This window comes from Macrotis lagotis, chromosome X, assembly GCF_037893015.1.
Source record: "Macrotis lagotis isolate mMagLag1 chromosome X, bilby.v1.9.chrom.fasta, whole genome shotgun sequence".
Lineage (NCBI taxonomy): Eukaryota > Metazoa > Chordata > Mammalia > Peramelemorphia > Peramelidae > Macrotis > Macrotis lagotis.
In genome coordinates this window covers 186,345,327-186,370,223 of record NC_133666.1, presented here as the reverse complement: position 1 = coordinate 186,370,223, position 24,897 = coordinate 186,345,327, and the positions used below count along the sequence as shown (strand labels likewise).

Sequence of the window (24,897 nt, the reverse complement as noted above, 5' to 3'; positions counted from 1 at the left end):
ATAAAATTATGTTCGTTGATCTGATGGGCACGAGATGGCACCCAGAATGGTCTTTATTTGAATTTCAATAATTTTTAATTTTAATTAAATTAAATTTAAAAATAAATTTTAATAATTATCAGATAATTTTTTTCATGTAATTGACTGTTTCTTTTGAGAACTTCCTATTCATATCCTATGATCATTTATTTATTGCAATTCCACATAGATTGTGGGTGTCATGCTATTATTAGATATTTATTACATAAATTCTCCATAACCTATTGCTTCCTTCTTCCTTTGCTCTATCATTTCCCCATTAACTAATCTGTTAAAAATTGTTGTTTTTAGAATGGGATTTCCTTTTTCTAAAAGGCTGAAAAATACAGCAGTCATTTACATGCCTGAACCCATAGTGCATCATCGTAGAAGCAGCTTTGTCCCACACCATTCTGACTTGGAAATAGAGGTTTGTCTCTACTTATATAGTTTGACCACTCAACTTCCATCTGAGGTCAAATCATAATGGTGTTGGACTTAATGCAGATATCCTAATGGCTTTAGACCTACTGCAACTAGGAACTCAAAAAATCCACTTAAGAGGTACAGATAGATGGCATAGTGGATAAAGCACCGGCCCTGGAGTCAGGAGTACCTGGCTTCAAATCTGGTCTCAGACACTTAAGTGTGGCCTTGGGCAAGCCACTTAACCCCATTTGCCTTGCAAAAACCTTAAAAAAAAAAAAGAGGTACAGATACGAACTCTTCAAAGAGATATGGTCTCTCTTCAAACAAATATAGTCAAACAGAACAAATTTATATAATGGCTATGTCTGAAAAATATATGCTTTATCTCATATGTACTGAATACCATGAATACCACTTCTGTATTAAGAAAGCATGCTTCACTATCAGATATTGTGAAACAATGATTGATCAATGCACTAAAAATTATCTGGTCATAATGCTGCTTTTCTTTACATTACTGACAATTTATTTCTTTCCTTCTGATTCTGGATGTGCTCCTTTTTCTTTTTTGAACAAGCTTTTTGCTCTTATCAAATCCATTTCACTTCATCATTTCTAAGTAATTTCTAGGAGATTTTCCCTTTCCTACAGTTATAAGAGATAGAACGATCCACTATTCTCTTTGAATTTAACATTTAGGTAGTTAATACATTTGGAATTTATGGGTGCAGGAAATGAGATAAAATCAAACCAGTCATTTTTGTCAAACTGTTACTCATCTAATAGAATAAGGAATTCTTTCCCCAGTGCTTTGTGAAAAATTTTGTTAAATATTAGTTTGTTGATAAGCATCAATCTATACAAGGATTATCTAGTCTTTTTTTTTCTATTTTTAATCTAGTACCAAAGAGTTTGATATTCACTGTTTTACAGATAACTACTGCTTTTATTTATATATAGTATATTTTGAGATTGGAAAGTAGAATCCACTTTTCTTCATTTTTATCTAATTCTAAGAAATATTCCATTGATATTTTAATAGATATTCCATTAAACTATAAATTATTTTGAGTGGTATCAAGACATTTAGGTGAGTCTAATCATTTTATTCCTCATTTTTCTAAAATCTGTTTATACTTATCTTTATAAAGACATACCAGGAGGAACAGGTGCAAGAAACTTGGAAGAAAGTGATCATTCCATCTTAGAATAAGTGATAAAGAAGAAAGACTGGGACAGTCTCACATACACCAATGATTAGGCAGTAGTTGATTTCATAGAGATAAGTAAAAAAGAAAGATGGGCTCTCATAACATAAAATTACATAAGAAGTAATGTTAGAAAGGATGAGAAACCCATAGAAGGAGATTCTGAGGATTCAAAGGAAAAAAATCAGATGAGGAAAAAAGAGGGGAAGCTTTTTAAGAAGAAAGGTATACTCATCTAACACCTACCCCCCATCTGTATTTATTCTTTTTTATTTTAAGAAAAATTAAGATATTTGCCCTGATCATGCCTTGTGGTACCTCTCTCTTTCTCCAAGACTTCTGGAATTGCAGTTAATCTCAGATTGGTGAGTAATTCATCAGAGAGAGATTGGTACTCTCTTATTATCTACTCATTTATCTATTAAGTCATTTTTTGTCCTTTCTATTCCAATGATTATTTTCCTTTGCAGAGAAAAGACAGCAAAACAAGAATTAAGCAATGGTTCGGGGATATCAGTTTATCTGTTTTACTTCTAAAATTTTGATATTGACATTTTTATCTTAATATTTATTGCTTCTATAACCTAATCTTTGGTCATATTACTGAATTCTATAATTAAGAAGATTACCTTTTTAAAAAATCTCCATCTAGAACCTTATCTACTTTCTATATTTCATTTATTATTATTCTGGCATTATGGTCTATAAATGTTATGTCAAATTGGTTAGAATGGAAGTTGTGCTTCTGACTTATAAGTTATATGATCGTGGTGGATGTCAGTTTTAGGTTCTTCAGTTGCAAAATTGAGCTAGTAATAGTAAGTACCCTCACAAGACTGTTGTGAGGGTCAACTATGAAAATATAGAAGTTCTAACACTACTTAAAAATGTCTTTTTAAATTTATAATTTAACTTATAACATTTCTTAGAATATGAGAATGTAGATCTGCTGAAATATTACTTGTCAGCAGAATATTTAAATATGATGCAGTAAACCTGTTTATCTTTCTTAGTAGTGTTCAATTTGAATTCTGCCTTGTTCTGATATAACTGACTATCTGCCTCCCCTGACTCTCCAAATAAACTGAAAAAGAATATATTTTATTCAAAATCTCTCATTTTAAGTCTTTGTGTGTTTTTCTGTGTTAGGTATGTTTCTTATATGTAACATATTTGACTGGATTTTTTGAAATATTCATTCTAATAGAACCCTTTTATCTTTTTATGGGAGAATTCATTTATGTTCAATGTAGTAATTATTTAATTTGGTATTTCCTCCATCAAACTATTATATTGTTTGGTGTGTCAACAAGGAGTATGAACTATTTAATTTCCCTAGTACTAATTCAATTCTAGTGTTTTTGATACACATTTATATGTCACTGAACACAATTTCTTATTTCATACTATTATTTCTACATATATGAAAAAAAATTATCTCACTGTCTCCCCCTTTCCTAGAAGTTCAAGTTTTACTATTCTTCATAGGCAAATCCCATAGCCTTTATTTCTTTGTTTATACTTTAAATATTGATACATATAAATAGTATTTCTCTTCCTAAATCCTTTTGCATTCCATGCCCTGCTACCCAAAACAATCCTGCTGAATTTCTGATTATTTCCCTTATGAAATCTGCCTTTAAATATTCATTTATGTTTATTTCTGAGACTGGGTCTCCCTATCTTTCCTACAATTGAAAGTATAGTTGCTACTCATAGGTCTAAACTCACTACTGATTAGAATGGAAGCTTACACCTACTCTGTAACCAACTTGGATGGGCTTGACCCTTCTTCAGTACACTAGAGTTTCCCCTTTCCCCATATCAATACTATTACTTCAGATACCCTATCAACTTTAATCTACTTTAACTCAGAAATTTAGTTGAGGTGATCCATCAGGCTCTAGTCTGTCTATAAGCAGGGATTATAGGTCTGTACCACCAGAAGTCACCTTTAAGTCTTTGCTAATGAAATTAAAGCAATCATTGATACCTAAGATAATTACAATGTGATTATCTTAGTCATATCTGCTCTGTCAGTTGTCTTGTCTATACTCATTAACTCATAGAATTTATTCATTCTCTCTAAGCTCTGTTCTTGAGTGTCACCTCCTGTCATCTGATCTGGCAACTGGCACAGACCCCATTTCTCAGGAAGTTTTGATAATTTTTTTCTTCATTGGTTTCATTCCAATATGCTTATATATTTACTCATGTGTCTCCCTAATCTTTAAAAATAAAACCCTTCTCTCAACCATTTTATGACCATTTCATCTTGTCTCCTTTTAATATCTAACTGCTAAAAAAAAAAAAATGAGATGACCCTTGCTTCCTTACCAAATATTTATTTACTCATGAACTCTTTCAGATGTCATTTTCATCCTTACCACTCTACTCAAACTGCTCTCTCAATAGTCACCAATGAATTTCCTGGTTCCAAATTCAAGTCTTCTCAGTCCTTATTCTCTTTTATTTGACAGTAATACAGACTTCTCCTTGACTTTCATGTTTCTAACCACAATTCATTTAGCTTCTGGGGTCTTCCCAGTCTTCTTCCTGTTAGTATTTCTTAAATTCTATCCTTGGTCTTCTTTCTCCTTTCTTTAGACAAGCTAATTCAGATACTTTTCAACTCTTCAACTATACTATTTATAAGTATTTCTGCCAAATTTTTACCACAAGCACTGACCTCCATTTACAACTATCAACCACTCATCTTCATCTGGATGTCACATCAACACCTCAAACTCATTATTTCTAAAAGCCAACTTTTTTTACTGTCAAAAATCCTTTCTCTTGACCTTTCTATTTCTCAAAATGATACCATTATTTATACAGTTACTCATATTAAAAAACTTTGCTTTATCTTTGACTCTTACTTCTTCCTCAATACCTGTATCTCAACATTAATAAAGTTCTATTGATACTGTTTCTATCAATTCATCCCCTAGTTTTCATAATCACTATTATAACTATTGTTGCTACCTGCCTGAGCTAGCTTTTTAAGTTGTTTCCTCACCTTCCACCTCTTTCCCCTTTCCAACATAGGAACCCTCCTTTAAGAAACAATGCAGATTTCTGATTTTAAGCTTCAGAGCAATTCTTTGATGCTAAAAACCTGCGTCTGTCATGGGAAAAGACAATAGTGCCTGAAGAGTTTCTAACATTTTTTTCATTTTCAATATAGAGTCAGTCATGTTTACCTCTGGCTTCATTCCAGCAGAGAGAGATGTAACAAGTTGAAAATAAGTGGCCAGAATGATGAAACTGAATATGATTTCACATTTGCAATATCTTTTGACTATTTGGTGGCATTATCACCACTCTCTAGTGAAGGTCCTCATGACCTCATTCCTGTATGACAACAATAGCTTGCTGGTGGGTCTGCCTATTTCAGATCTCTCCACATATTAATATTATCTTGCATTCATGAAAATGATTTTTATAGAATGGAGGTCTGACCATATCACCCCTTGTTACTCAGTAAATTCACGTGACTCCCTATCAACTTCAGAATCACACATAAAAATCCTCTGCTTGGGGGTAAAAAGTCCCTCCTAAGTTATCCCCCGTCCCATCTTTCTTGTCTTCCTATACCTTATTACCTGCTATGTACTCTGATTCAGTGACACTGCCCTTCCCTGGCTTCCTAAATTGTTCTACAAACAAGACTATCTATGTCTTAGCTTTAGGCATTCTCTCTGACTCTCTTCCCTTCTCATCTTTACCTAGCAGCTTCCATGGTTTCCTCTGAATCTGAACCAAAGTCCTGTCTTCTCCAGAAAAATTTCCTTACCCCTCATGATTCCAGAGCTTCCCCTCTGATGTTTACTTTCTCATTATCCTATAGATAGCTTGTTTTTGTATAATTTGTCTTTGTCTTCCTTCAGACTGTGAGAGCAAGGACTGTCTTTTGCCTCTTTTTGTAAGCACAATTTAATAAATACTTAGTGACTGATTGCTATAAATTGTAATATTCTCTTTAACTATTTTGTTATCTCAATAATATTCTGTGAACTACACAAGATGTAGGGAAATCGTCTATACATGATAACCTATGACAAGCCTGTGAGACATCTAGCCTGGTGGGTCAGGACAGAAAGTCAGAGGTGAGAGTGAGGCTGGATGTCCACATTGGGAATCATCTGATCTTTGGAGAGGATTTGCTGAGGAAAAAGCCTCAGGTGTTAACACCCAAAGCAGGATGTGAGATGGGTGATACACCAGCAAAGGAAATAGAGAAAGAGCAGACTGCACAGTAGGACAACCAAGAAAGAGAAGTGTTAGGATAATACAGAGAGGAAAAAGGATTAAGAAGGTTATTGTCAGATGGAGCTGAAGTCAAGAAGGATGAAGAATGAGAAAACACACTAGATTTTGAAATTCAGGGATTACTAGATGGGTTCAAGGGCATGTGTGGAGGCATTAGCCTTAGCAAAGTGAACTGATATTTCATAATAAGAGACTGGAAAAACAGGAGAGAATGAAGGAAGGTTAAAGTCAAAGCATTTTGAGACTAAGAGAGGGGAGAATGAACTCAATGCTAATTGCCTAAAATAAGAAACTAGGTCTTCAGCTAAGAGTTGGAAAAAGGAGAAATGCTACTCATGTCCTAGATGATATGCTTTATGTCACTTCTTGTGTGTGCAAATCATTGTTGGCATTATGTGGCAGTTTATTTATACCCATTGTGCATTTTTCCATTCAGCTTTGGGGTCACTTGATATTGTTATTTTTTCTGAGATCACAGTGCTCTATTATTCATAGCTAATAGCACAACCAGAAGAATACTGGTGTTGAAAAGATGAGCTTTTGTGGTAGCAAGGAACTTGGGATCATGGAATGTGTTGTACAATTTCCCAAATGCATTCTAGCTCAATGTCTTATTATTCCTGGACTCAGTTCATGGTCTAACTCTAAGGTGCCTTGTGACACGGACACATACAGATACAAACACACACACACACACGCTCGAGTGCTCTTTCTTTCTCTCAATGGTATATCCATGTAAAGATGTCATATTAGAAATATATGCATTCTTTAGTTATTTTATTTTTCTCTTATGAATAAGCCAATATTTTGAGTGTCCATGAAATAAATCTCACTGAGTTACTGTAATGTTCTGGGGCTTAACATAACCAGAATAATGACATCTATATAATATATTATCTGGATAACAATACCACAGTTGGGGAAAGCTTGTTCTCTTTGGCCTTTTACAGAATATTCTTCATGATAATGGCAAAAACTTTTGATAACATGTCTATTTGTTAACATTCAGTGTATTCTAACAAATTATTTCTACAGCATTGTCTTTTGTATCATGAAAGTTTGTATTACCTTAACACATGAACAAAAGATACATTTTTGTGGAGAAACTTTAAAGTTTGCATCATGATGGACTCATTCAAATGTATTTCCATAGCATCATAGATTTAGGGCTGTAAAACTACACCTATTAACATCACCTCTTATTCTCTTATTTACCTCCCCACCAAGGAAGCACGTAACCTTTCCACTTTGGAGATAAATTCTCAAAAGTCTAATTCAACTATGCTCATATCTTTTCATAAATCCTACATTGCCTTTCCTGATATTAACACTAAAGACTGTTTCAGATTGAAACAGAGTCTTTAGTGCCACTGGGAAAATTTCATCCTCTACCCTCCAGGGCAACTATGTGGTACTAGTGGATAGAATAATGAGCCTTGAGTCAGGAAGACCTGAGTTCAAATTTGACCCCAGACACTTATTAGCTTTATTATTGTAACCCAAAGCAAGTTATTTAACCCTATTTGCCTCACTTTCTTCAACTGTAAAGCTGGAGAAGGTAATGGCAAACCACTCTAGTATTTTTGCTAAGAAAACTTCAAATGGGTTCAAGAAGAGTTGGACATAAATAAACAATAACCTTCTAGTATGCCTATCACCTTGTGGTTACAACAGGTACAATCAGTACTGACTGGTAAGAGCTCTGCTGTACCCTACCAGCTTTTGTTTTCAGTGGGGGTGTATAAGACGAAAAAAACAACACAGGATGAACAGACATGGATGGATGAGTTGTGATCTTCATCAAAGGTATCATTATATTATCTTCCTCTTCAAACTCATACCTCTTATAAACTTGCTTATTATTGGCAAGGGGATAGCCATTTTCTAGGTTCATAACCTTTGTATCATCTGAATCCTCACTCTCCCTCTTTCTACATATGTATCAGTTGAAAAATTTTGTCATGGCTACCTCCACAAAATCTCTCGCATTTGTTTCTTCTTTTTTTTTTTATGCAGTCACCACCTAGAGACTATGTCATCTCTCAACTGGACTCAAGTGGTCTCCCTGACACAAGTCTCTCTCTGCTCTAATCCATTCTTCACACTGCTGTCAAAGCAATTTTCCTAAAGTACAGGTCTGACCTTTTCATTTCTTTCTTCAATAGACTTCAGTTATTCCTTATTCACTGTAGGATCAATATGACTTCACCTTTCAAAATTTCTATTTTTGTGGGAAAATTTAAAATATATGTAATTATTAGTACAGTATTACATATAAATCTATACATATGAGGGTAGATGCTCAAAAATTATTTGACTGATACAGCTGTATAATCAAAAAAGTTTGGAGTCCATTGCCTTACCTACTGGCAGCAGGAGAAAAAAAAACTGTTCTAAAGTGAAGACACCAACAGTAGGTAGAATATTCTCAGGGCAAATATCTGACAGATGTCTAGTCAATTAATTTAAAATTTAAAATACAAAATGATATCTACAATAAAATAACATAATAAAAGACAAAGGAGAAACAACTATGGAAACAACTGAATAGGAAGAGGGAAAGAGGGCTTCAAGATGAATATGAACAAAGTTTGAAGAGGAAAAGTACTTGGGAAGCTGGAGAACAGAGAACAAAGGGAGCAAAGAGTAAACAGATCAACTCGGAGTGAAGAATCTGTACAGGAGAATTGTGGAAAATGAATAGAAACAGTATCAAATTGTGAGGAGTCCTGAAGGAAAATCTAATGAGTAGATCCTAACTCTGCAGTTGTTTCTACCTGAATAGTTTTATATGGCCAAGGACTTCTGATATTTCAGAGATACACTATAATGATGACTCTTTACCATCATATCATTCCTATCTTTTGAGAAATAAATTGAGGTTAATGACTAAAATTTCTTTATATTGGAAGCATTTTTTTACTCATTTTACTGTACAGGAACTGGAAATAATTCAAGAATAGTATAGGTGCACACATTATATAATTAGAAGAAGGGGTCAGTTAATGATTTTTAAGACCTCTTAGAATTAATTCTGAGTTACTCATTTTACTCTGATTTTTTTCAAGATTATACTAAGTAGGGGAAATTGTCTCACATCAGAGCTTCTTTCACACTAATGGCTTTAGAAATTAAGGATGTTACAATGTACTTTCAATTTCTAAGTCCAACACTTAATTTTTTTCAAATCTTATGACTGAGATGAGACTATATTGTTACTCTAGTATACTAGAAGAGTGTGGAGTCAAAGATGAAACCAAGGTTAACTTGAAGACTGGGAAAATAGTGGTTCCCTTGATAATAATAGGAAAATTTGAAAAAGAAGTAGGTTTGGGAGGAATAGTATTTTTGCTCATTAAATAACTACATTATCCTTTATTAAATCTCAATGTTGCTAATAATAGGTGCTATATTTTGAAATAACAAACTATTTATTTTAATTTAATATAATTTAGACTGTTCATTAAAACAGGCATCTATCTCCTCCTCACTATCTGGAACCCATGAGATGGTTGGCTTGGATGATCTCTAAGGTTCCTTCTATTAAGAGCTATACTTTGAATCTGTGATATGTTACTACTATCGCTTATTATATCACAGTTTTAGATTTGGGAGGAGTGATTCATTCCTATCATAAAAATTTAAATACCTTCTCATAACAACAAAAACTACCCAATGCACACATGTGACAAAACAAGAAACATAATGCTCCAGTAGTGCCCACTTTTTGGCTGAGGACAGTAGAATTTTTAATTAGTTATTTTTCAAAATCATCTTTTTAAAAAAGATGAGTTTTTCTTTTTCTTTTTTTTTAAAAAAAACTGATATCTTTGTCTTAAAATATCTTTCCTATATCTCCTACCTTGGTAGATATACTCTGTAACAAAAATAAAAAGCAAATGAAAGGGGAGAACATCCCCTCATCACTGCATCTCTTCTCCAAGGCCAAACAAGATCATTGTAATTACACAGCATTCAGGGTTATTTGTTTATTTACTGTGTATGAGAGTGTATGTAAGGGGGAAGCTAGGTGGTGCAGTGGATTAGAGCACCACCCCTGGAGTCAGGAGTACCTGAGTTCAAATCTGGCCTCAGACACTTATTAATTGCCTAGCTGTGTGGCCTTGGGCAAGCCACTTAACCCCATTGCCTTGCAAAAACCTAATGGAAAAAAAAAAGTGTATGTAAGGGGTGGTATTGTTGTTGCTATTATTGGTGTTTCCAATTCATATTGTTATATAATCACTGTGTATATTGCATTTATGTTTTAGTTTACTTTGCTCTTCACCATTTCTAAGTCAAAATAATTGTTTTTGTTTCCTGCCTATCTAATGTGCTACTGATCTGTTTTTTAATAAGTAACAAGTACTTTTGATGAGTACTTTATAGTATAATTTGGGATAAAATGCCAATTAATATTAAAGAGTAATTAATACTCTTTAATATTTCTCTTGAGATTCTAAACTTTGTTCAAATGAATATTTTTATAGTTATATCCAGTTCTACAGAGTTTGGCTGGCAAAATGTCCTATATCAATGTACTGAGGTATGGAGATTGAGCCTTGGTTTTCAAAGGTTCCAGTGAAGCATAAGCTCTGGGAAGTTCTACCATGCTATTTTATTTTTCCCTGGATAATTTATGTTTTTAGGTTTATCAATCACTGAATTGTTGAGTTAAAATATCTCTGATTCTTTTATCATCTTTATTCCATTCTAATTAACATGAACGAAAAGAATTTTTTATTCTTGCTATTTAAAGAAGTTTAAGGGTGGCTAGGTGGCATAGTGAATAAAGCACCGGCCTTGGAGTCAGGAGTACCTGGGTTCAAATCCGGTCTCGGACACTTAATAATTACTTAGCTGTGTGGCCTTGGGCAAGCCATTTAACCCTGTTTGCCTTACAAAAAAAAAATAAAGAAGTTTAAGATCTGGAAATACTATTACCTCCTTTCCAATCTTTTTTTGTCCATTATTTTGCTATATACTCTACATTTTTTTTTTCTTTCACATAAACTGTGGTATCTTGCCTAGTTCTTTATAAAATTCCCTTGGTAGTTTAATTGGCAAAGCATTATATCTGAAGATTAATTCCCACAGAATTGCCATTTTTATCATAAGAGCATGGCTCAGTAATGAGTACTGATTATTTCTTCAGGTACTTAAGTTATTCTTTATTAAAAGGAATATTTTGTGATTGTTTTTCAAGTACTGAGGGTGCTTTAGTAAGTTGACTTCCAGATATTTCATAAATTTTTATGCATGAATGTTATGATTGTTATTTCATTTGGTATAATTTCTTTTGAGTATTGTTATTATACATAGAAATGTGAATTTTGCAGGTTTATTTTGTAATCTGATTACTTAGAAATTGATTGCAAGGAATAGAAAATCAACCTGACCATTCCACTCCCAACTTAATAATCATGGTTTTTATTTTTTTTTAGAGTGGCAAGTTAGGTTAAGATAGGAGCTTCTTAGCACTGTACAATGATCAATTATAATAGATATACCTCTTTTTAGCAATACAATGAACAAGACAATTCCAAAAGACTCATGATGGAAAATGCTATCCACATCCAGAGAAAGAACTATGAAGTCTGACTGCAGATTGCAATATACTAATTTCACTTTTTTTGTTTTTTTATGTAAATTTCCCCTTTTTTTCTTATTCTTCTTTCACAACATAACTCACGTGGAAATGTGTTTAACATAATCATACATATATAACCTATATCAGATTGCTTGCTATCTTAGGGAGGGAGAAAATTTTGGAACTCAAAATCTTACAAAAATGAATATTGAAAACCATCTTTATATGTAATTGGAAAAAATAAAATGCTATTAAGTGGGAAAGAAAGACTGGAAATTCTTAGCCTGGGGTCTATGAACTCAAAAGAGTTTTTTTGGTAACTATATTTCAATAATTGGTTTCCTTTGTAAGCCTAAAAATATTATTTAAGGAGTCCCTAGATTTCTTCAAACTGCTAGAGAGGTCCATGACATAAAGAAGTTTAAACATCTAGATGAATTCTAAGGTGTCTTCCAGTTCTCAATCCATCATCTTACGATCCTTCAAGATTATAATTTACCTCTTCTAACATCTGCTGAACTAAACTGAAGAAACTTCATCCTAGTGCTCCTAAGGATCAATGATCTAGAACTGGAAGGGCTATTAAAGTTTATTTCACCAAGCTCCCTCAATTTACAGATGAGAAATCTAAAGCCTAGAGAGGTAAAATGACTTGAATTAGATCATAGAGGTAATAAGCAGCAAAGCTGGGGTATGAGGTAAAAGGTCTTTGATACCAGATTCAGTGTTTTTTTCTGCCTGCCCTTTATACCCTTTACTTACTATCACTATTTGTACTACTTAAGAGAACTCACAGTATTAGGTTATCTTTGTACCTTTTGTTTTTCTAATTCCTTTTCTATCATCCCTAATTAGAATCCTAGAGATCAGCAGCTGGATCTTCTAATTCTCAAGGAGTTATCAAGTGAAGTGCTGCAAAAAAGGGAAGCCCTCAAATGCTTGACAGATGAAAAAAACAAGCCAGTCTCAATGTTATACTAAGACAAATTCTCTGATTCAAAATATGCCACTAGCTTTTCCAAATAAATGTCAGAAGACTTCCCTAATGGTACTTGAATGGGTACATGACAAAAGGCTCAAGCTCACCCACAAACAGCACAGAAATGGCTGCCCAACTTGGCTCTGTGAGGAAGACTGTACATTACAGGGGGTGGGTAGTATCAGGTTCTGCGATATGGCAGTTTGAAAGTAATGTCACTAACACATTTGTTTATTTCTGTCCCATCAAAAAGGACTAGAAATGTAGGCTTCCACATTTATTTTATCTATTATCCTCTACAAGGGCAAAATAGTTTCTTAACTAAACTTTCTATCTTCTTCAGTACTTCATACAATTGCCTTCACACAATCTACCAATCCGATGCATATTCATATTTCTGTCTATAGTATTCATTCCATGTTTATTTGTTTTTACCTCATGTACCATAAACCACTTAGGAGAAAAATTCAAACATGGAAGCTCAATGCTGATGAAAACTGGAGGAGGATAATCCCATCAAAACTCAGTTGCATATTTTTCAGTCTCCCAACCCTTGACATACCATTATCCTATTCTACCCTTAAAAAGAAAAGTAAGTAGAATATTCTTCAAAGCCATGGGTCCTGAAAAAATAATAGCAATAGCTGACATTTATGGGCAGTGCTTTAAGACTGGTGATGTACTTTACATATAAGAGAGCCATTTAATCATCACAATAATCTCAATTATTGTCATCTCCCATTTTACAGATGCAGAGACTATGGCTAAGAGGGGTTAAGTAACTTGCTCAAATCACAGAAGTAGTAAGTATTTGAGGCAGATGTAAATCTAGCCTATGTCTTTTCTGACTCCAAGGTCAGTGCTCAGCTTCACTTGATCCAATACACAGGTCAAATCCCTCAATGTGTCATAAAAAGGAAGAAGAGAACTATGAATGAAAAAATATATTGGAAACAGACACAAGTATTTTTCTCATTCTCTCTGAAAAGGTCAATAGATTTATAAAATGGAATACTCACATCAGCATAGTGACCTTTCATATCACATCGTTCACAATGTTTTTTCCATGAAGGTCTTTCAAGGCATTTGTGGGAGTAACATGCAGGCAAAAAGCAATCTAAACAAAACCGAGCAGGGCAGTCATACTGTATGTGTCCTCTCTCAGCACACAGGCAACAGGCACGTACTTTCTGTTGAGAGGAAAATGTTATTTGAAAAAACTTTAGCCCTTTATATATGAAATAAGAGAGAAAACCGGAATAGAATTGAACATAAACCTAACAATAAATGTGTTAAATGTCTAAAGATATGGGTAGGACTCTTGCAATGGTAAACTATGAGACATGAGGATCAAGTTGAGATTAAATTTCTAAGATGAATTTGAATGTAGTCTAACATATTGATCCAAATCCATTTAATACATAATTGATTTAGTATATGAAATTTCAAGAGCACTTTCATAAGAAAGAATATTAATTTTTTTATTTGTAAAGCAAAAATTTTCTAATGTGATATTAAATTCTTAGCATATTTTAAGTCAAGAACTTTGAAAGAAGATGCTTGGTAAGAGTCATGTTAGATAAAAGAACTTAAAAAGTTATATCAACTGAATCGTATTATAACATCCATGCACAGCGTGTAGTAGGGGTGGTCAGATAAAGCTTGCAGGGAAATTAACAGGTTATCTCATGCACAAAAAGTGACTAGGACATTGAGGGGTTTGAGAATCAAAACTATATGAAAAAAGTGGGGGAGCTAGAAAGTTCAATGGAGCAAGCACTGGGTCTGGAGTCCAGGAAACTTGGGTTTAAATCTAGTCTTAGAGTCTAAGTCGTTAGGTTGACCCTCGACAAATTCCTTAACCTCTTACTGCCTCACTTACCCCAACTGTAAAATGGTAATAATATCAGTAACTTATGTCCCAGCTTAGGGTGAGGATCAAATTAGATAATAATTGGAAAGTGCTTAGCACAGTGCCTGGTGTATATATGTTAAATAAATGTTTATTTAAAAATAGCACCATGACCACAATGACAACTAAGGCTATGTAGTCTAAAGAAAAACTAAAGAGAAGCATGATAGATATTTTAATAATATTTGAAAAAATTTTATGCAGAAAAAGAAGACTGTTTAAAGAAAATAAATATTGGACAAAGTCAGCAAAACTCTATGACCCAGTTGCTAGCATTCAGTCTAGGCTGCACAACTTAAAATCAGGAGTTGGTTCATCCTTTTTGCTTAGAATTTATCAAAATAATTATTTAGAATAATATTTTATATGCATAAAATAAAATACAAAGGATTATAAATTATATTTTAAAACAATCTTCAAAATGCTTTTAGAAACAAGTTCAAAACTCAAGGTTAAGAACCCTGGTCTAGGCGAATTCTAATGCTCTAATTCTTAACTTTTTAATATCTAAGGGCAGAACTGGAACCAACTAATTTTCAAGTACACAGATTTCAGTTCATTATAAAAAAGTTTTTAAAAAAAGCAAAAAAACAAAACCCCAGTTATTCACAATGGACTAAGTTTTTTAAAGTAGTTAGAATAGGAATAGTAGACAGGAATTCCCTATCACCATGGGAAGTCCAGAAGAGAGAATCCTACAGTCTATTACTACAAGTACTGATATCAGCATATCTATCTATTGTAGTAGAAAAGATTCTTGCAACAACTGGCAAGATTATAGGAGCTCTGAAGTTCTCTGATTATAACATATTTTAAAGAAGTGTTAGATATTTTACCCACCTGTGGAACAGGGCAGTTTTTTGACAAATGACCACGTTTTTCACAATTTCTGCAGGTGACATTTTTGTCAGCTGAATAGTATCTGTTGGTTCGTTTACCAGATGATCTGTTATTACTTATTTGGGCCTAAAAAGATGAAAATAAAGAAATGTGTTATTTATTAAGATTTTTATTAGTCTGGTATATGAACCCATTCAATTAATGGCAGTATTTTCTGGAATGTCCATTTTATTTAAAAATTAAAGGCAATTCAAACAGTATAAAGAGAAAAAAAACATTGTGTTCACCAAATTCCACTGCCTTAACAAGAAAATTTTTAGAAATTATAACAATACTGATTATAATGAATGCGCCTAACAAAATAGGTAAATTTCCCTAAAGTCTTGTAAATCTAATTAAAAGAGTATTAAACTGAAATGGAAGAGGAAGTAAAAAAATATATCTGCCTAATATATCTACCAAGCTAGATACAATATTTTACAATATAAGAATACAATGGTAACAACCCCCCTCAAAAAAACCCCTATACTTTCAAATGTCCAATAATCAATTTGAGTAGAAGTTACATTTTTCAAGTAAGTAAAAGTTGAATAACTATGTTAACAAAATAGATTCAAAAAAGCTCAACTTTGCATGTTATTGGATGAATCTACAGTAATTCTAAATGCAGAAGATCTGAGGGTTTTGGTGGAATGCAAGTTAGTCCATTCTATTTTGGTAGCTCCAATTACTTAGGAAAATTTGTCTTTTCCTTAACAGTAAGTATAAACCTTGTAACTTTCACCTAGTCTTAGCTCTACCCTCTCAGGCCAAGAAGAGGAAGTTTAATGCCTCTTTCACATGACATTCAATTGATCTTTATGTGGCATGATCTGAATTCTTTCACCCTCTTGTTTATCCTCCTACATTCTCTTCCTTATCAATGTTCTAAATTAATGAAAAATAATCTGTATGGCACTGTTGTCCAATCATACCTCCCTTAACTTGTGCACAGTATAATGAGGAAGGTCTCATTCCCTTGTAGCTGTCCAGGTATAGAATAGAATGGGCAGACTTAGAGGTCTCTGGATATCAATCAATAGAGCAGCCTTTAAGGCTGGATGAGAAATTGATCAGTTATTTTATTGGGGCTCAAGTAGACAGTCTTTCTTTCTGAGTTTAAATCTGGCTTCAGACACTTACTAGTTGACACTAGAAAGTAATGACAAACCATTCCACTATCTTTGCCAAAAAACAAAAACAAAAACCAAACAAACCCTAAATGGGATGGGGTCATGAAGAACTGAATACAACTAAAACAACCAAACAACAAAGATCTTATAGAGGAAAATCTTGCTTAATAAAAAATTAATTCTCTTTCTTAAAACGATCACTCTCCAAACTAGCAATTATAGTGGAATGCTCCTTTTTCTTTTAGTTCAAGTTAGAATGGGGAGGAATGACCACTAATAACTTCAAAGAGCTGGAATATGAGCTTGATCTAAGAATGTGAAAATTAAGGGATAGAAAATCTGTAATCCTTTGGATTTCCAACTCGAGAAGTGGAAGAGGTATGGCTTAATAAAAAATGTCTATCAAGTCACAAAGAACCCTAAGCTTAATGAATCATTGTTCAGTTCCCACTATTGGTCTCTCCTGTACACTGGCAGCTTGATCCCTTGGGGATCTTGATAGCTGACATAAACTCATTACTCAATTAACATCATGCAATCTCTATCTCACTGATTCTGGACTCCCAATAATATTTAAACTATCTCCCTACTGCCTACAAATAGGCCTATATTTCCTCTATCTTCAAAAACCCCTTACTTGACAATGTCTCTTTCTGCTGGCTATGGTTCTTTATCATTCCATCCTTTCATAGATAAAACTCCTTTGAGAAAGTTCTTTTAGGGAGATTTAATGTAAAAATCGGAATGGTGGAGAGAAGGGCTAGGTTATAAAGAGCTCTAAATATCAGAGGATTCTTTATTAAACCTGGAAGTGATAGATAGCCACTGGAGTTTAATGGATATAGGAGAGATTTAGGAAAATCACTTTGGGTACTAAACAGAGAATAGACTAGAGTAGGGAGAAGTTTATGACAGGCAGATCCATCAGCTCACTTTTGCAAGAACTATACTAAGGTATGGCAATATAAGAGAGAGAGGGGGGTATATATTCAAGAGATGGTGCTTGGTGAAATTAATTGGATGGGAACAGAGGGATGGTGTGAGGAATCAAGGATGACACCAATGCTGCAAGCCTGGGGGACTAGGAGGATCATGGTACCCTTGGCAGTAAATAGGGAAGCATGGAAGGATATGGCCCATAGAGGGGAAGAGAATCACTTCAGTTTGGGGCATGTGGTAGACTTAAATTAATCTCAAACATTTAGCTTGAGATGTCTGAAAAGCAGTTGGTGATATCAGACTGAATGAAGTTCAGCTGAAAGGTTAGGACTGGATAGGTAAATCTGAGACTCATTAGCATAGAGATGATAATTAAACCTATGGGAGTTGGTAAGATCATTAAATGAAATAGAAGAGTGGGAGAAAAGAGTCAGAGACAGAGCCCTCCAGGTCACTCATGTCCTAGATATGGATATGTCCTAGATAAGGACAGTAGTGTCCCAGACTGCCAAGAAAAAGAAAGCAATCAACAGTGTGAAAGGCTGTAAAGAGGTCAAGAAAAATGAGAAGTAAGAAAAGGTCATTGATTTGGCGATCAGGAGACTATAGGTAACTTTGGAGAAGTAGTATCAGTGGAAGGATGATGTCAGAAGCTGCATGGTAAAGAATTAAGCAGAGAGCAAGAGGAGAGGCAGTGAAGACATCAATTACAGATGATCACCTCAAGGAGTTTGGTCACCAGGGACCAGAAGAGGCACAGAACAACTGTTTAGTAGGGACAGAAGAATCAAATGGGGAGTTTTTGAAAATGGTGAAGTGGCAATATTTGTAGGTAATAAGGAGTCAGTAGACAGGGAGAAATTGAAGATAAGTGAAAGTGGGGATGATGGGACAATCTTTTGGAGGAGACAGGATAGAATAGGATCACTTGTGCAGACATCCTTGGCAAATAGTATATGGCTATTTCTTTTGTGTGAGATGGGTGATGGGGGAGATAGTGGAGAATACATCTGAGTGATATGAGATAAAAGGAGTAGAAGAGGAAGCTCTTGGATTAGCCTCAATTTTTTTTTTGAGTGAAATATGAAGCAAGGTTCTCAGTTGAAAGGTGAGGAGGGGGGAAACTCAGTTGAGGGTGTGTAACATAAATTTGTATGGACCCAGTTAGAATATTTGTATGAATTCCTCCAACTTCACTCAGCAGGATGTGTTAGGAAGTCAGTGTTTAACTCTCTGTAGTCAAACTTCTGACCTCATCATTTCACTGAAATGCCAATTTCCAAAGGTACTAAAGAATCCTTAATTGCTAAATATAATGGCCTTCCTTCTTGACTTTTCTGAAGCCCTTAAAATGATCAATCAACCTCTTATAGTTACTCTTAATCTCACCAAGTTTTTGTGATACTGATCTTTCCTAATTTTCTTTCTACCTTTCTGACTGCTCCTTTTCAGTTTTTTTCTAGATCTTCATCCAGGTTATGCTTGCTAACTGTAAATTAAAATTATTTTCATATTGAAATTAAGAAGGGACTAAAGTAAAATCAAACCAGAAAGAATGGCCTGAGGGTCTGTCCTGGGCCATCTTCTCCCTCTCTACTATCTTGCTTGATGAATTTATGAGTTCCCACAGATTCAATTATAGTCTTTTTGATGATGATTCTCAGATCTGTTTATTTAGCCCTAACTACTCCGCTGACTTCCAAGTTTTCCATTTCCAACTATCTATTGGACATTTTGAATTGAACAACCAGTTAACATCTTATAAACTCCAGAGTTGGTGCAATACCCAGCTGCCCCTAATTGAAATTTTAAATTGAACATGTCCAAAATCCAATGTTTTATATTTCCCTTAAACTCTCTGCCTCTTAATTTACATATTACTGTGGAGGACAACACCATCTTCCCAGTTTTCCAGATTCACAACTTAGTTAACTCATTCTCTCTTACATTTCATTATCCAATCAGTTATCAAGTCACATAGTTTCTACCTTTCCCTGTATTTCTTGTAAATTTAATTTCTTCTATCTTCTCTGGTACTGCCAACCACCCTGATATGGGCCAACAACACTTCATGGCAGATGTAGCCTTCTGCAATAGCCTTCTGGCTGATTTCCTTGTCTCATGTTTCTCCCCACTACCCATTCTTCACTCAACCGTCAAAGCAATTATTCTGAAGTCTAATTTTGACCATGTTGCCCTATCCTATTCAATAAACTCCAGCAACTCCTTATCATTCCCAGGATAAAATATAAAGTTCTTCATAAAATGACCCCCTCCTGTCTTCCATGTTTTCTTACACTTTTCTCTCCTCCCTGTACTCTGTGATACAGTAACTCCAGCCTCCTAACAGTACCTCTAACAAATAACATTTCATCTTCTGATACTACATTTACTGGGTTCCCCCCCAAACTCTCTTCACTTAGAATTGGCTTCTTTGGCTTGTGTCTCTCTTCAAATTTCACCTTTACTCAGTTCCATTTTGTGTGTGTGTGTGTGTGTGTGTGTGTGTGTGTGTGTGTGTGTATTGTTGAAAACTAATTGTTTGTATAATATCCATTCCATTGGACTACGAACTTCTTGAGAACTTTTCCCCTTACTTTGTGTATGTCCAATGCTTAGCAGTCTGGCACATTAAACATTTGTTTCCTTGCCTTGGTTTGGCATTTCAAAATTTTCACTGTTCTTGACCTTTGTAGCCCCTGACTGCTGAAAAGCCCTATCTTCAGGCCCAGGGAACTGGTCATGCCAAGAGTGCTTGCTCCCTGCTCTGTTCTGCCCTAGGGCTCCTAAGAGGCATCAATGGGATGAAGCTGGGGTTGAGTGAGATTTAGCCTAGCTTCCCTTGCTGACTGGAAGATTTGCCTCTATCAAGGTCATCTGGCATTATTTGGTAAAAAATTGCTGCGAATTCTGGAAAGTAGTATGAAATAATGTGAATGAATACATTACTTAGATATAGAGCGAGATAAGGAAATTTGAAGAATACAAAACATGTTACATGTCAGATTCATGAATAGTGAATAGTTTTTGAATAAACAAGAAATAGAGAGTTGAGTGAGATTTATCTTTTTAAGGAGAAGAGCCATCTCATGGTCAGAGATAGGAAGAAAGGAACAAAAATTGGGGATGATATACAGGATTTTTGAGATTAAAAGAGTGGGAACTAAAAATAGAACAGGCTTAATTTTCTCAGTAAAATAAGAGTCAGTATATTCATCTGAAGGAATTGAAGAAAGAAGTAGTACTGGATGCTTGAAAAAAACAAGTGTTTATTTTTTTATAAATATTTTAATTTGGATGGTGGTGTTGTTGTGCACTCATTTCAGTCATATTCAACTCTTTATGACCCCTTATGGGGTTTTCTTGGCAAAGATACCAGAGTGGTTTGCCATTGCATTCTCCAGTTTCTCTGAGGCAAACAGTGTTAAGTAACTTTTCCAGGGTCACATAACGAGGAAGTGTCTGAAACCAGATTTCAACTCAGTAAAATGATCATCCTGATACCAGGTTGCATGCTATCCAACTACCATTGTAGTTGGAAAAACAAATAAAATATTTATTTCTAAATCATTTCTCTATCACTAAATCATTTCTCTATCCATGTATAAATATTGTCCACAAAAGAGCAACCTATCCTCAATCTTGATCCTAGATTTATGTTTGGAAAGGTCTTAATTAAGTCTAATTTCCTGAAGTCCAATAAGTATCTAAGCAGGATTTTAACTTGCATCTTCTTGACCAGTCCTCCATTCCATATGCCACCCAGCTATTCTTTTTCGATTTTTTCCCCCCCTTATACGTGTTCCATTCTAACTCAACCTTCTGGGCTGTCTGGAATTCCAACTCCATAATGAATGATCTTCTACACTATCTCTCTACTGGCCTCACTATGACCAGGCTTCCTCCCACAGTCAACAATCATCTAACCTTGACATTCTCTCTACTAAGAACTGTAGCTTTACTCACTTCCTCTGACAAACTAAGCCTAGGATAGAGTCAAACACTCCCTCGATGAACATGGCCATTTCCAGACTTTTATTTTAATACCATCACTTAGGAACATGGACTTCTTTGAAGTTCACTCAGTTAAAATTTTCCACCCAATCTAAATTATAGTGGTTACTGTATTTTGGCCACAATATCATTCTAGCTCCTTTTTCAAAAAATTCAGCACCTGAGTCACAGTGTTTCTCACCCCCTATTCTCTGTTTTAATACTATGGTACTTCAATTCTTATGCTGATGCTCTCAAACTCCCTAATCTCACAAATCTTCAATTCCTTTAAATCTCAAGGTATATTTCATTCCAACTCAGCAACACACTGAGATTGTATTATGGATCTCATCATTTTCCATGAGTTCTACTTCTTTGACAAAACAAAACAAAAAACTTCTTGACACTTCTCTATTTGATTATTATCTCCTATCATTCCATCTCTTCCGGTGCTTCTTTTCCCACACCCACCCTCATCTCAAACTCCTATCTCTCCATTCCTCAGAACTTTCTCAGATCATTCTCTGCCCTGATTTTACTTTAGTCCCTTCTTAATTTCAATACTATAATAAACTGATTCAATTCTAAACTTTCCTCTGCTGTCAAATCCATTAACCCCTTCCTTATCTTACTGTAGCAAGTCTTCATTGTCAAATCTCAGCAGAATATTCTCATTGTCTAACTCCTTCATTTTAGAATCTGGAATAAGCACACAACCACATTAAGTGGGTCCTCCACAAATGAAAGCTATCCAATTTTAAATGGGCCCTGAATACATCAAGGGAATACTTTTATTTTCCTAATTCTCTATCTCATTCTTTATAACATTTGCTTATGGGATTCCAGAAAGGCCTGGAAAGACCTTCATGAACTGATACTGAGTGAAATGAGCAGAACCAAAAGAACATTAAACACATTAACAAACACATGGAGTGATAATCCACCATGACGGACATGTTCATTTCAGCAGTACAATATTCAAAGACATTTTTAAGGGATTTATGATGGAAAATTAAAAAAAGATTAGCAAAAACTACCACGGTAGGTGGAAAAACAAATAAAATATTTATTAAAAAACTCATTTGTTTCAAGCATTCCATACTACTTCTTTCTTCAATTCTTCAGATGAATATGTTGACTCTTATTTTACTGAGAAAATTAAGCCTGTTCTATTTTTAGTTCCCACTCTTTTAATCTCAAAAATCCTGTATATCTCCAATTTTTCTTCCTATCTCTGACCATGAGATGGCTCTTCTTAAAAAAAATAAATCTCACTCCACTCTCTATTTCTTGTTTATTCAAAAACTATGTAACATGTTTTATATTCTTCAAATTTCCTTATAATATCTCATTTTTTATCTAGGTAATGTATCCATCCACATTATTTCATACTGCTTTCCAGAATTCCCAACAATTTTTTTTAACAAATAATATATTCTTAACCCCAAATCTTAAGATAATTTCTATTACATTTAATTAAAAGATTTTGTACAAATAAAACAAATGTGACCAAGATTAGAAGGAAAGCAGAAAACTGGAGGAAAAAAATTTATGGACATTTTCCCAAATAACAATCTCATATCTCAAATATATAAAGAACTTTGTAAAATCTATAAGAATACCAGTCATTCCTCAATTCTAGTCAGTGGATATGACTAGGCAGTTTTTAGATAAATCAAAATACCTTTTAGTCTTAAGAAAAAATGCTCTAAATCATTGATTAGAGAAATACAAATTAAAACAACTTTGAGATATCATCTTACACCTATTAAATTGGCTAAAATGATTCAAGGGGGGAAATGACAATTGTTGGAAGGAATATGGAAAAATTAGGGCACTAATCCATTGTTTCTGGAATTAGGAACTGAGCCAATCATATTGGGAGAGCATTCTCATATCTTTTGTTTGGCCAAGCTTGACTATTACCATTCTGCAGCATTTAGTTTAGATTGCTTTGCTATTCTTTCCATGTACAGTGCTATAGTCATCTTGTATATTGTTTTCCTGGTTCCAATTACTTTATTTTCCATGCTTCTTTGAAGCCATCCTACACAGTTCTTGTGGCACAAAATATTTAGCTACAGTAATGTATCAAAATTTATTTAGCCATTTTTAATTAGAGGGTTTTGTTTTCAGTACTTTATCACAAAAATGCTATCAAGAAACATTTTGGTGTACTTGGGGCCTCTCTCTTTATAAATGATTTCCTTAGGATATATGCCTAGAAGTGGAACTCTGGGTCAAAAGGCATTGTAAATACTCTTACAAAAATTCCATTTATATTTCAGAAATATTGGACCAATTTAAAGCTCCACTAACAATGAAGTAGTGTACCAATCATTCCCAGCTGGCTGCCTCCCTTTTTTTCCTAGGTACATTAGTTTTACTCATATAGCTGTTCAATATCATGTATTTAAAATTGCCCCTATTCCTGTTTTTGTTAACCTATTCCTCAATCTCTCTCCCCGCCCCCACACTTATAGGATGAGGACTGGAAGTAAATCTACTGCACCTGTGTTCATTCGTGTTCTCTCTCTCTCTCTCTCTCTCTCTCTCTCTCTCTCGTTTTATTATTATTTTGGGATAAAAATCTAAATTGAGTAGAAGAAAACTTGATCCTTTGAACTCAGGATGACAATGGTGACCAATTTGTTCTCTTTTGATTAAAGAGATTTAGGAAAATGCTTCTTCAAGAGTATACCAATGCTTGTTTTGAGGTTAAAATTAGATAATACTTATAAAACAGTTTGCCAGTCTTAAAACACTACTACAGAGGCAGTTAGGTGATACAGTGGATAGAGCACCAGCCCTGGAGTCAGGAGTACCTGAGTTCAAATCTGCCTCAGATACTCAATAATTACCTAGCTGTGTGGCTTTGGACAAGTCACTTAATCCCACTTGCCTTGCAAAAACTAAAAAACAATACTAAAATGCTAACTGTAAATTAATTGGGGGTGGGAGGACAGGGCAGAGAAGGCAATCAGGTTTAAGTGACTTGTTCAAGGTCACACAGCTAGTAAGTATCTGAGATAGAATTTGAACTCAGGTCCTCCTGACTCCAAGGCTGGTGATCTAAGCATTGTACCACCTAGCTGTCCCTAATTAATTCTTAAAATGCAAGACTCAACAAAAAGATCCTTTTCACATACAAAGTACTGATAAAAGACTGTATAAGAAAAGATCTTTTTTTTGTTTACTTAAAAATGAAATACACAATGCAAATTCAGTACATTACAAATAAATATAGCTGAGAAAAACAACTCTGCACTAAAATCACATCCAAAAATGTATACTTTCCTCCACAGAAGAGTTCATTCATATTCTGTCAAGAAGTGGGTAATAAATACACTTCATCTTAGATCCTCTGAACTCCTGACTGAGCACTTCTTTTATTAGAGTTCTTAAATCTTTCCAAGTTGTTTTTCTTTACAGTATTATCAATACACAAATTTTTCTTGTGGTTTTAATCAAGTCACTTCATCAGTTTAGGTTTTCCAAGATTCTCTGACACCATTTCATTTCTTATGGGATGATAATATTCCATT

The 24,897-nt window shown here is 34.3% G+C and overlaps 1 protein-coding gene across 3 annotated transcripts in view; it reads right to left on the bottom strand.

The window, feature by feature from the left end:
* Positions 1–24,897, bottom strand: part of ZCCHC7 (zinc finger CCHC-type containing 7) — a 285,197-nt gene that overhangs the window by 73,876 nt on the left and 186,424 nt on the right. For all 3 annotated transcript variants that reach the window (XM_074201949.1, XM_074201948.1, XM_074201950.1), the window contains exons 4-5: positions 15,249–15,374; positions 13,516–13,686 (exon numbers count right to left, since the gene is read on the bottom strand). In XM_074201949.1, coding sequence (XP_074058050.1) covers positions 13,516–13,686; positions 15,249–15,374 — 297 coding nt within the window. The remainder of the gene's footprint in view (positions 1–13,515; positions 13,687–15,248; positions 15,375–24,897) is intronic.